This window comes from Protomyctophum parallelum, assembly GCF_964188405.1.
Source record: "Protomyctophum parallelum genome assembly, chromosome: 6".
Lineage (NCBI taxonomy): Eukaryota > Metazoa > Chordata > Actinopteri > Myctophiformes > Myctophidae > Protomyctophum > Protomyctophum parallelum.
Genome location: NC_139701.1, coordinates 49,632,983 through 49,649,787, shown reverse-complemented (window position 1 = coordinate 49,649,787; position 16,805 = coordinate 49,632,983). Strand labels below are relative to the sequence as shown.

Below are 16,805 nucleotides of genomic sequence, written 5' to 3'. Positions count from 1 at the left end.
CACTTTGGGAACCACTGAATTAGAGCAGGGGGTTTAAAGCCCGTTATTCAGTCGGCATTTGATGACATTTGGCCTCGCAGAACCAAGACTAAAGAATATTTTGTTGTCGTCGGATCAGATTTTGTCCACAATTCCATGCTGTATTTAGTATTTATTGATGTTGGTACCATGACGTGCAGCATGTCCATTTGTGTATCGCCCTCTCGTTCGTTGGTTCGTCCCCGGACCACTGGTTGAGAACCACTGATCTGATCTGGGGGGCAATATTATTATAGCGTTGACTCCCATTGTAACAATGGAATGCGGAAGTGCTCATTCTATCTCAAACGGGATATAGTTCCAATGTTTGGAACTATATTATAGCCCATAGCACCCATGATAGCACCCCGCTTCGCGGCGAGATCAATTTAAGCGTGTCGCCGCGACGCCGCCACTCTCTTACTCTGGGGCGAACCACCCGACCCAAACGAACCGGGACAGTGAGTGAGTGAGTGAGTGAGTGAGTCACAGTATTCGATGGGTCACCGACGTGGTCGTGACAGCAGCAGCAGCAGGCATCCATCCCCAGTCAGTGTTGTTTTCATCGACTAAAACTAAGACGAAAAATGTTCATCGACTACCTATATTCACTGAGAAAAACTAAATAGAAACTAAATGAAAACTAAGCTGATGATGACGAAAACTAAGACTAAATATACTGACAATTTCGTCGACAAATAAAAACTAGACTAAAAATGTTAGGAAGGGACTAGTGGACAAGAGATCCATAAGTCATTTTTATTTATTTTCAGCAATTGTAAAAACACTCATTACGACTGCATCAAGACCCGCCAAAATACATTTCAGTCGACTAAATCAACTGTAGATTTAGTCGACTAAAATCTTATGACATTTAGTCGACTAAAACTTAGACTAACACTAAGACATTCCAGGTGACTAAAATGTGACTGAAACTAAATTAAGTTTAGTTTCAGTCCAAAGACTATGACTAAAACTAAAATAGAAATTTGCTGCCAAAAACAACACTGAATTCCCCCTATAGTAGTGTGGTGTGGGTCGGTTTCCAAAGCAAACAGCAGATGGCGCTGCGAGTCCTGCTACAGAGGCCGTTCTACCTGTTGATCCTCCATGGAAACACACACTGAAACTACACCATGATGCAGTGGAGGAGGTGGATGTTAACGTTATAGTTAGCTCCTACTGCTAACTGCTTTACAACACTGGGGAGGACACACACACACACACACACACACACACACACACACACTCTCCCGAGAGATCCACACCACACACACACACACACACACACCACCACCACAACAACACACACACGCGTGTTTAGTTTAGTACACTGAAGTGGCAACGACAGAGGGGATAATATGTGTGTGACTTTATATTTCCATCGTTCTAAACATGTAGGAAGAATAGGATGAGTCATAATTGTGTGACCGTCGTGTATACCTACCTACCTACTACTACACTACCACCGAGCAGGACTACACAACACAACACAACACACACTCACTACTGTTTGTTCACTCCCAGGTAAGACTAATATTATTATTATATGTGTGTGTTTTAACTGTACAGTTTGATGGATATATACACACCACTGTAATAAAACCATGGACCTTAAAGTATAATGATAGCCTACCGGGTACTTAACTCTTGTTCATGAGACATTACAAAATGCCAAATGGATTTGGTTACAAGTTACAACCATTGTAAACTCAAAGAGTTACGAATGGATACAATATATAGCACTTAAATGTGACTTATACGTAGCCTAGTATAGTGTAGCAAAAAAAACAATACCCACCTTAATTCCTCAGTGTGTTTTCACACACATCGCTATACCGACGTTTTTTGTTTTTCCCTTTTTTAAAGTAAAAGAAAAGATGTTTGTCAAAATGTTGCCAAAGAAGCCAGACAGGAGTCGGTGATATGGTGGAGGGGAGGTTTCTATATATACTCCTTCAAGAAGGTTCTCCTCAAATATGGTGTTTCAATTCCTGCTGCATAAAGTCATATTCCAGCAGGTGTTTATGTGTGCATAAGGATCATAGTTTCAGACTCCATCATGGCCCATAGCACTTACCCTATACCCCCTTAGATAGCATTTCTGTAGACTTAGATAGCATTTGATACAGACTTATAGCAATAGCATGTCATGTAGACAGCACTATAATTGCATTGTATGTATAGTCATAGCACGTCATAGTACATAATGTATAGTATAGTATATGTATGTATAGTTTATATGTATAGTTTCATTATATAGATACTCCACTGTTACGTTCTTAGCTTACGCATGTTTCATGATAAATGCTTTTTTATGTGATGTATTCCCATGCTTTTTTGTTCTTGCTCAATGTAAATCGCTCTGGATTAAGAGCGTCTGCTAAATGCCTAAATTGTAAATTGTTTTCTACTGGTGGATATGGAGCAGAATATAACCTTTGTTTGTCTCTCTGCCTATATTCGTTGATATGATATAGCAGAGGCTTCCTGTGATGGAAGATAGCCTAAAGTTTATTTATTTATCCATTCAATCGATACATATACTTCTACAAGAGTCTAAATGTTAGGCTAGGAAGATACTCACATGTCCAACCCATTGATGCCTGAGGCCGAATCTGGGAACGCCTTCTAGGGCCTGACCTAAGGTTTCTGAAAACCTTCAAATTCTGATGATTTTTTTTTAAATAGTTATGTTGCTACATGTATAGCAATAGCTGATGAGACACAGAGAGCGCGCCGGCATCAAGGGTAGAACAACGTATATGTTGCACCAGGCGTCAATGGGTTAAGGAGAAGTCCTTGCGGCTATGGACCAGAGCTATAGGCTATGTTAACAAGTAAAAGTCCCGAATTCAAAATGTACTTGTCCCCAACAGTGATCACACTGCATAACAATGAAGGCCTACCTTTGATCACATCACACACAGCTTCCATGCTTAATTCACCACTTTCTTGCCTAAGGACTCAAGGAGGAGAGTCTATTCTCTATTGTTTGACTTTCACACGCTGCTGCTAATGTTGACCAATGTTGTTTAAACATATCTGTGAATAGAGTTGTAGTTGTAGGACTGTTTGGTACAAACTGTACACGTTATACAGTAGTAGAGAGATGTTGTTGTCATATTTCTCTTTACATGGCTTGTCAAAATGCAGATGGTTTCACACCTGATTAGAGTTTTTAATTTTTTTAGTATTTAGATCGGCGGCTTCATCTTCACCTCACTTTTACTATTACAGTAGAGTGTGTGTGTGTGTGTGTGTGTGTGTGTGTATGTGTGTGTGTGTGTGTGTGTGTGTGTGTGTGTGTGTGCGTGCATGTGCGCGTGCGTGCATGTGCGCGTGCGTGCATGTGCGCGTGCGTGCATGCGCGCGCGTGCGTGCGTGTAGTTCCTGTGTAGCACAAAACGACTTAGAAAAGTATACTTAGTAGTGTAATACTTTACATCTTTAAAAAGTAAATAAATACATGCTAACCCTTCCACAGTAGTAGCTTTTTCATATTTTCGATTATTTTGCATATTTTCCTGCATAATGCCTCATTTGCATATAAAAAAATGTAAAATTTGTAATACAATAAATCATTGTCTTCGTGTAAGTACTCAACTGGGGAAGTGTCATGGTGATAACAATCTAATATAGGTATGGTTTTGCTCCACTCAATTCATAATTAACGTTCCAATTTTGGAGCTCTGGCTCATGGACTAAGAACCAAAAAGAACTGAACCGGTTCCCCTTGGAACCAAGGGGCCTCAGTGTGGTCTTGGCAGTTTGTGCTGCTGTCCTCATGCAAGGAGAACCTGATCAAACATTACAAGAACAACATTGTTTTTTCATGTAATGTTTGATCAGCTCAGAGCCTAGGCTACTTAGCACTTACTTTATCAAGCAATCGTGGGCATATTGTGTCCTACAGTGCAGAACCTTTGAAGATCCTTGATATCTTTAGGTTTGTGTTTATAATTATGAATGAGCCTTTTCAGTTCAATCAGACCACATGTTTATTGTTTTCTGCTGGGTCTTTTGGTCTGTAGTTATGGTCAGTTCAGACCACATGTTTTCCGCTGGGTCTTTTGGTCTGTAGTTATTGGTCAGTTCAGACCACATGTTTTCTGCTGAGTCTTTTGGTCTGTAGTTATGGTCAGTTCAGACCACATGTTTTCTGCTGAGTCTTGGTCTGTAGTTATATGGTCAGTTAAGACCACATGTTTTCCGCTGGGTCTTTTGGTCTGTAGTTATATGGTCAGTTCAGACCACATGTTTTCTGCTGAGTCTTGGTCTGTAGTTATATGGTCAGTTCAGACCACATGTTTTCCGCTGGGTCTTTTGGTCTGTAGTTGTTGTGGTCAGTTCAGAACCTTTAGGTCTGTGATTCTGAACCCGGACCCCCACAGGTTCATATAAAGCATTAGATCAATTAGCCCATTCTGAACGGGAACCCATTTTGGTGTCGGCATCATGTTATGCTTTAGCTATTGAAAAATAGCAGATCTACAAGCTCATAGCGCGCCACCGAGTGGCGCGCTACGAGCTTGTAGGTCTGCTATTTTTGAAAACTCGAAGAACGACTGGCATTTTTAGAATCTGACCTCAGGTCAGAATGGGTTCATCAGACCAGTGTGTGTCCAGTGGAAACCTCGTATGAATCTGATCTCAGGTCAGAATGGATTATGGACCCCCATTCGATACAATTAGTTATCTCTGGGACCCCAAACTACACTGTGCGATTGTCAGTGTTACCGCTGTAGTCCTGCTCAATGCATGGTTCTTTTGATCTAGGAAAGACCCCATTGTACTGAACTGACCCCAAAATCACCCCGTCATAAATATACAGTATGAATGACCCACCACCATTTCACTGTCATAATATACAGTATGAATGACCCACCACCGTATTTGCCTGTGATTTGATTCCTTTGCTTCCCGGTGTTTGGAGGGAACGATGCAAAACATGCAGATGCTAATATAGATACTATGAAGTTCTGGTCTTGGTACCGCCTCAGCCGAATTGGAACCTGGACATCAGGGTTGTGTGAAAGTATCTGGTATCATCAGGTAGAGTAGAGTTTATTTATTGTGGTCATTATAACAAATCAATACAGTGCCTGCTTTCTTTTGTTGCAAAAGAAACATTGACCAAAAAGGTGCAGGCTGAAGCCTAAGCTTATAGTGCCTTCTAACCCCCCTAACAAATAAATGGCTTTCATAGGTAAAATAATACAACAAAGCAAACAGAAGAGGGGAAAAGAACAAGAAAACAAAGACAAAGACAAAGACAGTCAGGACAATACAGTTAACAGGAACAAGACAAAAAAGAACAAAAACAACTAAACAAAACATCATATCAATGTTCTATAATGTATCTATTTTGGATCTATACAATCAGGTACTTTGGCTCTGATTGGAGAATCTAAACCGGCCGGTATATAGAGCTGTCAGCTGTGGCCACTAGAGAGCTGTTACCACGCCATGGAAAAGTGACATCACTGTCACAACATCCACTGGTCTGTGACAGCCTGTGTAAGCACTTGATTTCTATAGAGGCTTCTATAGTTGTTTTTTTGGGAATCTCGTAAAACCATTATTACGGCAAATACGGGAAATACAGCTAACGCTTATGCTTGGCAATGGTGCCTCTATTCTTTTTTTCTTCTTTTTATTGATTTTTGAAGGGACAGACAGTAGGCTGACAGGAAACGGGAGAGAGATGGGGGGATGACATGCAGTAAAGGCCGTGTCGGGCTCGGGAGTCGAACCCGCGGCACACTGCGACTGGATTACCAGACCGTTACGCCACGGCCTGGGCCGGTGCCTCTATTCTTAACCCATTTTGCGCGGGAACCCCTTTTGGTGTTAGCATTACGTTATGCTTTAGCTATTGAAAAATAGCAGATCTACAAGCTCGTAGCGCGCCACCGAGTGGCGCGCTACGAGCTTGTAGGTCTGCTGTTTTTGAAAAATCGAACAACGACTGACATAGAAACGTAGCTTTTTCAGAAAACTGTCGGGATTTATAAGACATTTTTTAGAATCTGATCTCGGGTCAGAATGGGTTAAAGGAGAACAGTGTGCCGCTTGGGATACTGTTTACATCATGAAGAGAGGATGTATATACAAAAAGAAATAAGATTTTTGAGCGATGGAAATAAGTGAATTAGCACAAAAACACCCAATGCCCCATTACATTAAATTCAATTCATTGAGGGCTTATGGTAGGGGAAATAATGCAGTGGGCTCTAGGACCACTGCTTTACTCAATAGCAGTGGCAGGAGATAGTTATCTCCCCTTATCTCCATATATTAACGTGTTTTTTCGTAAATGAATGCCCTACTTGATCACACTACAGTGCCACACAAAACTATCGAAAGCAGCATCCCCCTGGCCAGCCGGGGCGCCTGATGGAGGGGAAAGGAACTGGTTGGAATAACGTGTTCCTTCCACGCGCTACGTCCAACCAGGGAAACTCCCCCCTGTCAGGTGTAAAGGAGCAACTTGGACACTCAGGCATGAAGGAAGCATGAGTTCAAGTCCGTTGCTCTCCCCTTGTCCCCCATATATGGGGACTAGGTTGGTGGAGGGTGTGTAGAGCCCAGGATCACATTAGATGATTGACACAGGGGTGAAAAATGGGTTACAAAATCGTGGGATAAAAAAAAAAATATATATATATAAAAAAATAAAAAATAAAGCAGCAGAACCACAAGCTCTGAACGTTTTGAGCTTGTCTCTGATTGTCTCTTTTTATTTATTTTTATTTTTTAATCCTGAAAAATAACAGTTTTGGACATTTCCACCCGAAAGAGAGAGACACAGAGAGAGAGAACATGTTTCTAACGTGCGTGTCGTTTGGTGTGGGGGGGAATCCCCACGTCGTGGACGAAAGGCAACGAGGAGAGAACATGCAGCTCCACACAGAAATAATAATAATAATAATACAACTTTATTTGTATAGCACCTTTCATGACATGAAATGCAGCTCAAAGTGCTTTACAGAGCAATGGAGAAAAAAAGAAAAGAAAAGCAAGGCATAAACATAAAAAAAAACAAGCAGTAATGCAATACAGTGAGGACAAAAAGATCAATTAAAAGCAAGGGTGTAGATTAAAGTGGGTCTTGAGCTGTGCTTTAAAAATGTCTACAGAGGCTGCCTGACGAAGGTACAGTGGGAGTTTGTTCCGTAGAAGCAAAAAGCTGCTTCCCCGTATCTTTTAGTTGCCATTTCTTTTAGGCAAAGCGAGCAGGCCAGCAGTGGAAGACCTTAGGGGGGCGGTTTGGGACATATTTAGGCAGGCAGTCATGTAGGTAGGAAGGTTTGGGACATATTTAGGCAGGCAGTCATGTAGGTAGGAAGGTTTGGGACATATTTAGGCAGGCAGTCATGTAGGTAGGAAGGTGCGAGAAAGGCCCAGTCGGCTTCAAACGCAACGAGGAGAGAACCTGCTCCACACAGAAGGGCCCAGTCGGGTTCAAACCAGGGGGGCAGTCGGACAGATATTGTGTGAAGCCACTAAGGAAATCGGGACTTCCTGAAAGTTCATATAATGGCCTGTTGTGGCGCTGTCATTGGGCCCAAAAAAACCCATAGAGGTCCATGTATTTGGGCCCAACTTCACCTAGACCTTATTACCTTAATAAACATGGTCATGAATACTTTCTGCTTCCAGTCACTAGTTTAAAGTCTCATTTCTCATGTCATAATATTCTTTTTGGAAAATGATGGTCCCATTTATTTAAAAAAATGACCATAAAGTCGAGTGTGTTCTGAGGGGCGTGGCTACCGTTACAGTCTATGATCGGGAGCCACCCCCCCATGTCCCGCCTCGTTGTCTGGGCCAGCCAATGGGCCAGCTGGGCCCAAACGGATCTAGAAAGATGGCGATTTACAATTCAAGGACTGACGGGCTTCATCTTACGTCCATATCAGACCCGGAGAACGCTTTGTCCATATTTCTTTACAGTCAAACGCAGGACCATCTTGCTGCGAAAGCAACAACGGCACAAACCACTGACCCACGCGGTGCCACCAAATACCTGGAAGACCCAGAGAACTGTGGTCGATTATAGGAAAGGTTCATATGAAAGTATACAGTAAAGAAACTCCAGATCCATTTGCTGGTATGTGGAAAAACATGGCCGAGTAGACAAACTTACCAGCCAACATGGTGGTTGTTTCCCCACGAAGACAGGATAAACTATTTGATTTGATCTGTAGTGTGTTGTGTTGTGACAGTGCACAGTTGTTCTATAAACAATGCTAATATACCGTTGAGTTTGGGAAAAACAACATGGATGACACATTTCATTACAATCTCCTCTGTTCTTAACCCATTTTGACCTGAGATCAGATTCTAAAAATGTCTTCTACATCCTGACAGTTTTCTGAAAGAGCTATGTTTCTATGTCAGTCGTTCTTCGATTTTTCGAAAATAGCAGACCTACAAGCTCATAGCGCGCCACTCGGTGGCGCGCTATGAGCTTGTAGATCTGCTATTTTTAAATAGCTAAAGCATAATGCTAACACCAAAAGGGGTCCCCGCCCAAAATGAGTTAAACAAGAGCCCAAAATGAGATTAACCGACTGGGAACTAAATCCATGTCAAGGACACACATAGCTTTGTTGACAAACTATATGCATATCTTTAAACAGTTGTGAGCAGTGAGGCTAAAACGTCAAGCCGTTTTGGGCAGCAGTTTGATGGGCTGTGAGTGTGAGCTTGTAGAGCAGCTCTTTTCGAAGCACGACACCAAGCGAGCAACTAATAATGTATAAATCACAATTTAACGGTGCTGGTGTCTGCATGTCCATCCATTGTTTTGGTCCCAAACACGATATCTCAAAAACTAATATTTGGATTGCCATGGGATGTTCTGTGCACCGCCATTATCCTGAACTAGAAGGATGCATCCTAAGGATGAATGGTGCATTTATCCAAGGCGCTTTACATAGATTGTGCATCAATTCACCCATTCATTCACACACACATTCACACACTGATGGCGGCGGAAACCATGCAAGGCACCAACCTGCACATCAGGAGCAATTAGGGGTTCAGTCAGTGTCTTGCTCAAGGACACTTGGACACTAACTCATGGGGGAGCCCACAGGGTTCGAACTGGCAACCTTGCGGTTAGGTTTACCACCATCCAGCCACTCTACCCACTGAGCCACCGCCGCCCCTCATGGCTATGATGGCTCCTCATAGCGCCACCCATAGGCCAAAATGACCAATTGCACACAGTGTATCCGCAAGAAAACTAATGGTGAGATCGCCATGAAACTTCCCTAGTGTCAATAACACGTTTATTGACCTTTTTATTGATGAATCAACAGAACCAAACAAAAAGTAGTTTACTATGGTGTTTGTAAGGTCAAATACTGAATGTTTTCTCTGTAAGGGCCGATTCATACTCCTATTTTACCTTACTGTTTCGGCGCTGTAGTGCCGAAATGATTTCGGCTCGTCAGAAATTTTCAGTAGCACCGAAGAGCCGACTTTAGGACGGTATACCCCCCCCCCCCGAACCTCAAATGACGTCACATTGTCACATTGTAGGCTCAAATGACGTCACATTGTAGGCTCTACAGAGCCAAATGACGTCACACTGTAGGCTCTAGATAGCCGAAACCGACTTTTATTGGGCTCTAAAATAGGAGTATGAATCGGCCCCTAACTCTCCCTCTCTCCCAGCCCCGGAGGAGGCGGAGCCACTATGGACCCCGGAGGAGGAGGCGGAGCCACCATGGACCCCGCCCCCGGAGGAGGCGTCAGGAAGCGGGAGCAGCAGGCGGAGGAACACGGCTTCTGGCACGGCTCCATGACGCAGGGAGCGGAGGAGAGCGGCGCCCCCTGCTGGCTGGTGGACGTGCTGCTGTCTGGCGGAGCGCCCTGGGGCTTCACCCTGCGAGGAGGCCGCGAGCACCGCGAGCCCCTCCTCATCACCAAGGTAAGATCCAGAGCCATAGAGTTAAGCAAGAACAAAAAAGCACGGGAATACATCACATAAAAACATTTATCATGAAACATGCGTAAGCTAAGAACGTAACAGTGGAATATCTATATAATGAAACTATACATATATACTATACTATGCTATACATATGTACTATGACGTGCTATGACTACATACATACAATACAAACAAATTAGTTCAACGCAAAATACTGTGTTCGGGGGAAAAAAGCAATTCTCCTGAATGCGGCCTTCCTTCCGGCATGGAAAGGAAAGGAGAGCAGAGACATGTGCATTTCTTCCACCATGTAGTAAACGCTGCATTTCTTTCACCATGTAGTAAACGCTGCATTTCTTCCACCATCTAGTAAACGCTGCATTTCTTCCACCATCTAGTAAACGCTGCATTTCTTCCACCATGTAGTAAACGCTGCATTTCTTTCACCATGTAGTAAACGCTGCATTTCTTTCACCATGTAGTAAACGCTGCATTTCTTCCACCATCTAGTAAACGCTGCATTTCTTCCACCATGTAGTAAACGCTGCATTTCTTCCACCATGTAGTAAATGCTGCATTTCTTCCACCATGTAGTAAACGCTGCATTTCTTTCACCATGTAGTAAATGCTGCATTTCTTCCACCATGTAGTAAACGCTGCATCTCTTCCACCATGTAGTAAACGCTGCATTTCTTCCGCCATGTAGTAAACGCTGCATTTCTTCCACCATGTAGTAAACGCTGCATTTCTTCCACCATGTAGTAAACACTGCATCTCTTCCACCATGTAGTAAACGCTGCATTTCTTCCACCATGTAGTAAACGCTGCATCTCTTCCACCATGTAGTAAACGCTGCATTTCTTCCACCATGTAGTAAACGCTGCATTTCTTCCACCATGTAGTAAACGCTGCATTTCTTTCACCATGTAGTAAACGCTGCATTCATGGTCTGGAGAGGGCAGTTGTTTTACAGACGGGTACAAGGGCAGGGGCTGAAGCCCCCTTTGATGTCTATGTTGTGAACGTCCCTGAGTCTATCTTAACAGATGGGGCAGGAACCCCTTTTGGTGTTTTAAACATTATGTTCTACTTTAGCTATTGCTCCCCATGAGCAGACTGTTTGTGATCTGTTTGCCTCCCCAGATTTACAACACATGTTTACCCGAAAAGGTTTTCTATCTATGCAGTAAATAAGCTCTGTGCTCACAGCTTAGGATAAGCCTTTCATTAAATGACAATCGTTAACCCATTCTGACCTGAGATCAGATTATAAAAATGTCTTAATAATAATAATACATTTTATTTATAAGGCGCCTTTCAGGGCACTCAAGGTCGCCGTACAGATTAAAAGCAGTACAAGAACACAGTTAAAAGCAGGAAAAAATAAAACTTCTTCTACATCCTGACAGTTTTCTGAAAAAGCTCCATGACATCAGAGACACTGGGCTCACTGCTAAGATCTAAAGTATCTAAAACCACATATTACATTGTATAAAGACCCCCAGAAAAGGGTTCCAAAGCTCCTAAATGTCATTAACATATATTTTTTTAGCAAAAAGTTATAATTTTATCCACGCGTTAACTCTGAAAGTGTACAAATAAATGTAAACCCAAGAAGACGGGTCCATTTGGGTACATTTATTTGTACACTTTCAGCGTGAACACGTGGATAAAATTATAACTTATAACTGAGTTAAATTAACAAAGAAAATGGCATCGTGAATCTGCAGTGGAAGCTAGGGCATTAACCCATTTTGGTGTTAGCGTCATGTCATGCTTTAGCTATTGAAAAATAGCAGACCTACAAGCTCATAGCGCGCCACCGAGTGAGCTTGTAGGTCTGCTGATATTTTTGGAAAAATCGAAGAACGACTGACATAGAAACATGGCTTTTTCAGAAAACTGTCATTTTCAAACAGACATTTTTAGAATCTGATCTCAGGTCAGAATGGGTTAAACAACAAATGGTGTGAATAATGTATAACTTCATTAATTCACGATTCCCTGTATAGCACTCTATGGATTCCTAAAAATGTGTCCAGCTTTTGATTAATTAAATTCTGTCTGAGTTTGACTGTGTAATAATCCACGTAACGGCTTGACCTATATATAATATTCCCAACTTACCCAAATGTCAACATTTCACCATAATCTTACCACCCCGTTATCCTTAAACCCATTCTGGGTTGGGAATCCAACTTTTGGTGTTTTTAGCATTATTTGTTGTACTTTAGCTATTGAAAAAATAGCAGACCTACAAGCTCATAGCGCGCCACCGAGTGGCGCGCTATGAGCTTGTAGGTCTGCTATTTTTTGAAAAATCGAAGAGCGACTGACGTAGAAGAAGTTTTAGAATCTGATCTCGGGTCAGAATGGAAAACTGTCAGGATGTAGAAGACATTTTTTTGAATCTGATCTCGGGTCAGAATGGAAAACTGTCAGGATGTAGAAGACATTTTTTAGAATCTGATCTCGGGTCAGAATGGAAAACTGTCAGGATGTAGAAGACATTTTTTTTAATCTGATCTCGGGTCAGAATGGAAAACTGTCAGGATGTAGAAGAACATTTTTAGAATCTGATCTCAGGTCAGAATGGGATAATATAAACCAACACGTCAGGCCAGTGTAGAAATGAGCCGTGTTCCATAGCCATGTACGGAAGTGCACGGCTCCGTGCGCTTTGGGCTGTTTGTGTCTGAGTGGCGTGCACGTTGTGTGTGAGGTGAAAGAGTCACACTCACACATTCAGAGCAGTTCCTTCCTACAGTCATTAGGCTTGTTTGTGGAGCGCACACACACACACACACACACACACACACACACACACACACACACACACACACACACACACACACACACACACACACACACACACACACACACACACACACACACACACACACAATATGACTTCCCACCATGCTCTACTGTAGTTCCACTGGGTGTGTGTGTGTGGGTGTGTGTGGGTGTGTGTGTGTGTGTGTGTGTGCGTGTGTGCATGTGACATGGGCTACCAGCTGGTTGCAGTGAGGTAAGACTGCCTCTTTTGGGGCACATTTAAAAAAAAAGTGTCTCCGGCCTCCATTTTTATATTATTTAAGGAAGAAGACAAGGAGCACATCAGTGATATTTAAAAAAAATATGTATTTACAAAAAAAATAACAATAACAATAACAATATCCACATACAGAAACAAGTAAGACGCGCGAACGCGGGAAGCGAAACGCAGCTTGTAAATTTTGTGGGTTTTTTTTTAAGATTATTTTTTAAAGTTACGTTTTTTCTAAGTTCTTTTTTTAGTGTGTGTATGTGTGCGTGCGTGTGCGTGTGTTTCTTTGTACGTTTTCTTTAAGTTTCTTAAAAAAATATATAAAGTCCTAATCCTTAAATGTATAAAATATATTTTCCAGCAACTGTGGGCATGTGCATATCTTTATATATTTTTCTTAACCCATTCTGACCGGGCACCCGTTTTGGTGTCAGCATCATGTTGTGCTTTAGCTATTTAAAAATAGCAGATCTACAAGCTCATATCGCGCCACTCGAGCTTGTAGGTCTGCTATTTTTGAAAAAAATCGAAGAGCGACTGACATTTTTAGAATCTGATCTCAGGTCAGAATGGGTTCATCAGACCAGTGTGTGTCCGGCGGAAGCCTCGTATGAATCTGATCTCAGGTCAGAATGGGTTAAATATAACCCACATCATGGAGGTGACTTACATTGAAACAAGTTCAAAGACGCATATAGGGAATCATCTGGTCGTGCACACAGCAAACAAAGGGAACTTGCCCTTTACAGTTTGTGACACAGTTCATCTTATTTGTAGCTTTGTGTCTTTGTGTCTGAAGTTGAAGCCCGTTCATCTTATTTGTAGCTTTGTGTCTTTGTGTCTGAAGTTGAAGCCAGTTCATCTTATTTGTAGCTTTGTGTCTTTGTGTCTGAAGTTGAAGCCAGTTCATCTTATTTGTAGCTTTGTGTCTTTGTGTCTGAAGTTGAAGCCAGTTCATCTTATTTGTAGCTTTGTGTCTTTGTGTCTGAAGTTGAAGCCAGTTCATCTTATTTGTAGCTTTGTGTCTTTGTGTCTGAAGTTGAAGCCAGTTCATCTTATTTGTAGCTTTGTGTCTTTGTGTCTGAAGTTGAAGCCAGTTCATCTTATTCGTAGCTTTGTATCTTTTGCAGCAGCTACAAACGTTCGGATGCATCTTCACGTCACATCGACAATGAATGGTAGACTGCATCTTTGCATCTGCCTGTGTGAACGCACCATGTCTCACCTATAGACACACAGGACCTGACACAGAGTTTGACCCCCAGGTCAAGGTTCAAAGTATTCCCTGAGGTTATAGGCTCTATTGGCTCAACGGTAAAACATTTCGGCATTGAACAACGGCAAAGAAGAAAAAGGCCACACACTCGTATAGCCACGATGCTGGACGTTTATTAAAGGACCACTTCACCACTTTTCAACCTATCTTCATATACTAGGTCCTCACTAATAATCATGATAAAATGGCACAATTTGTTTCTACTCAGTCTGTGTCTCATAGGAGGGCTGTGGGCAGTTTAGAAACAGTCTTCCAGTGACATCATCATTAGGCAGATAATTTTTTAAACAAGATTCTTTTTACTAAAATGTTTAGATTTTCATTATCGTGAGAACGATGGCTTCCATTTTCGCATTGCAACTTTTCAGGACTAGAAAGCCTGCAGTTTCTATTAGCTTGTATTCCCCATCGATGATGTCACTGGAAGACGGTTTCTGAACAGGCCCACAGCCCTCCTATGAGACACAGACCGAGTAGGAAAAAAATCACGCCATTTCTTTCAAGATTATTAGTGAGGACCTATTATATGAAGATAGGTTGAAAAGTGGTGAAGTGGTCCTTTAACGGAAACCACCGTTTCCACCCGTAAGGTCCTCTTCAGGGAAATGAAGACCTTGGCTTACAGGTTTCTGTTGATAGTCTCACAGCATCGTGACAGCTATCTACAAGCTCAGAGCTTGTAGGTCTGCTATTTCTTATTTATCTTTTTATTTTTTCACATCATGAACCCAGGTTCAAATCCGGGGTGGAGGAGGGAAGTTACCCCCCCCCCCCCCACACACACACACACACACACACACACACACACACACACACACACACACACACACACACACACACACACACACACACACACACACACACACACACACACACACACACACACACAATTCAATTCAAAGGGCTTTATTGGCATGAGAAAACATACGTTTACATTGCCAAAGCAGAATGCCACACACACACACACACACACACACACGCACTTCAAAGCGATAGGATATGCATCCTATTTGTCGCACGGCGGAAGTACATGAGGCTTAATGTGGCTAATACTATGAAAGCCACACTGTAACTTGCCCCCGTCGACCTTGCAGCCTTGCAGGCGTACGCACAGGCTAAACTTATGTCATTTTCATGGCATTATTGTGTAGACATTTAGCATTCTATATTCATAGTGTATACTCATAGTGTATTGTGTACTGACGTAGCATTCTATATTCATAGTGTATACTCATAGTGTATTGTGTACTGACGTAGCATTCTATATTCATAGTGTATTGTGTACTGACGTGGCATTCTATATTCATAGTGTATACTCATAGTGTATTGTGTACTGACGTAGCATTCTATATTCATAGTGTATACTCATGGTGTATTGTGTACTGACGTAGCATTCTATATTCATAGTGTATACTCATGGTGTATTGTGTACTGACGTAGCATTCTATATTCATAGTGTATACTCATAGTGTATTGTGTACTGACGTAGCATTCTACATTCATAGTGTATACTTCATTGTACAGATATTCTACTGTTAGACGGATGTTAGCTTGTAGGTCTACTATTTATTTTTAATTGTGAAAATGTGGCGCAAATCTTAGAATATATATTGTTTCAGAGCGAACGTTTTTTAACATATCTTTGCTTCTGGGGGGTTCCCTGGAACAACATATTTTCAGGGCCAATTCAATATAATTTTTGGGGGTAATCTTTGACATGAAATATTGAGCACCACTGATATAGAAACATAGGCATTTCAGAAAACTGTCATGATTTAGATTAGAAGACATTTTTGAATACCCATTCTGAGCGGGAACCCCTTTTGGTGTTTTAACTAAGCATTATGTTATACTATAGCTATTGAAAAAAATAGCAGATCTACAAGCTCATATCGCGCCACCGAGTGGCGCGATACGAGCTTGTGGGTCTGCTATTTTTGAAAAATCGTGAAAATGCGGCACAGATCTTTGAATATATATTCTTTCAGAGCAAACGTTTTTTATTTTATTTCGACGTGGGGTCTAAATGGGTTAAGAGCGTCTGCTAAATGCCCTAAATTGTACCTGCAGTCCTCTGGTGACGGTTTAATGATTGACTTCCGCCGGAGCAGTGCGCTCTCTCTCTCTATCTCTCTCTCTCTCTCTCTCTCTCTCTCTCTCTCTCTCTCTCTCTCTCTCTCTCTCTCTCTCTCTCTCTGTGTGTGTGTGTCGTATCTGTGTTGTTGACCCAAACACACTCAAAGTCCAACACGCGGGCGGACAGGTGAAACCGGGAGATATGAACCCTTCCCCAACCCCCCTCTGACTGGCTGAAGGGTTAGATATGAACCCTTCAGGTTAGATATGAACCCTTCCCCAACCCCCCTCTGACTGGCTGAAGGGTTAGATATGAACCCTTCAGGTTAGATATGAACCCTTCCCCAACCCCCCTCTGACTGGCTGAAGGGTTAGATATGAACCCTTCAGGTTAGATATGAACCCTTCAGGTTAGATATGAACCCTTCCCCAACCCC

At 42.2% G+C, this 16,805-nt stretch overlaps 1 protein-coding gene across 1 annotated transcript in view; it reads left to right on the top strand.

Moving 5' to 3' along the window:
* Positions 1 to 16,805, top strand: part of shroom2a (shroom family member 2a) — a gene marked incomplete at its 5' end in the record, with an annotated part of 131,802 nt that overhangs the window by 11,296 nt on the left and 103,701 nt on the right. Inside the window, one exon of the mRNA XM_083766831.1 lies at positions 9,709 to 9,964. Coding sequence (XP_083622957.1) covers positions 9,709 to 9,964 — 256 coding nt within the window. The remainder of the gene's footprint in view (positions 1 to 9,708; positions 9,965 to 16,805) is intronic.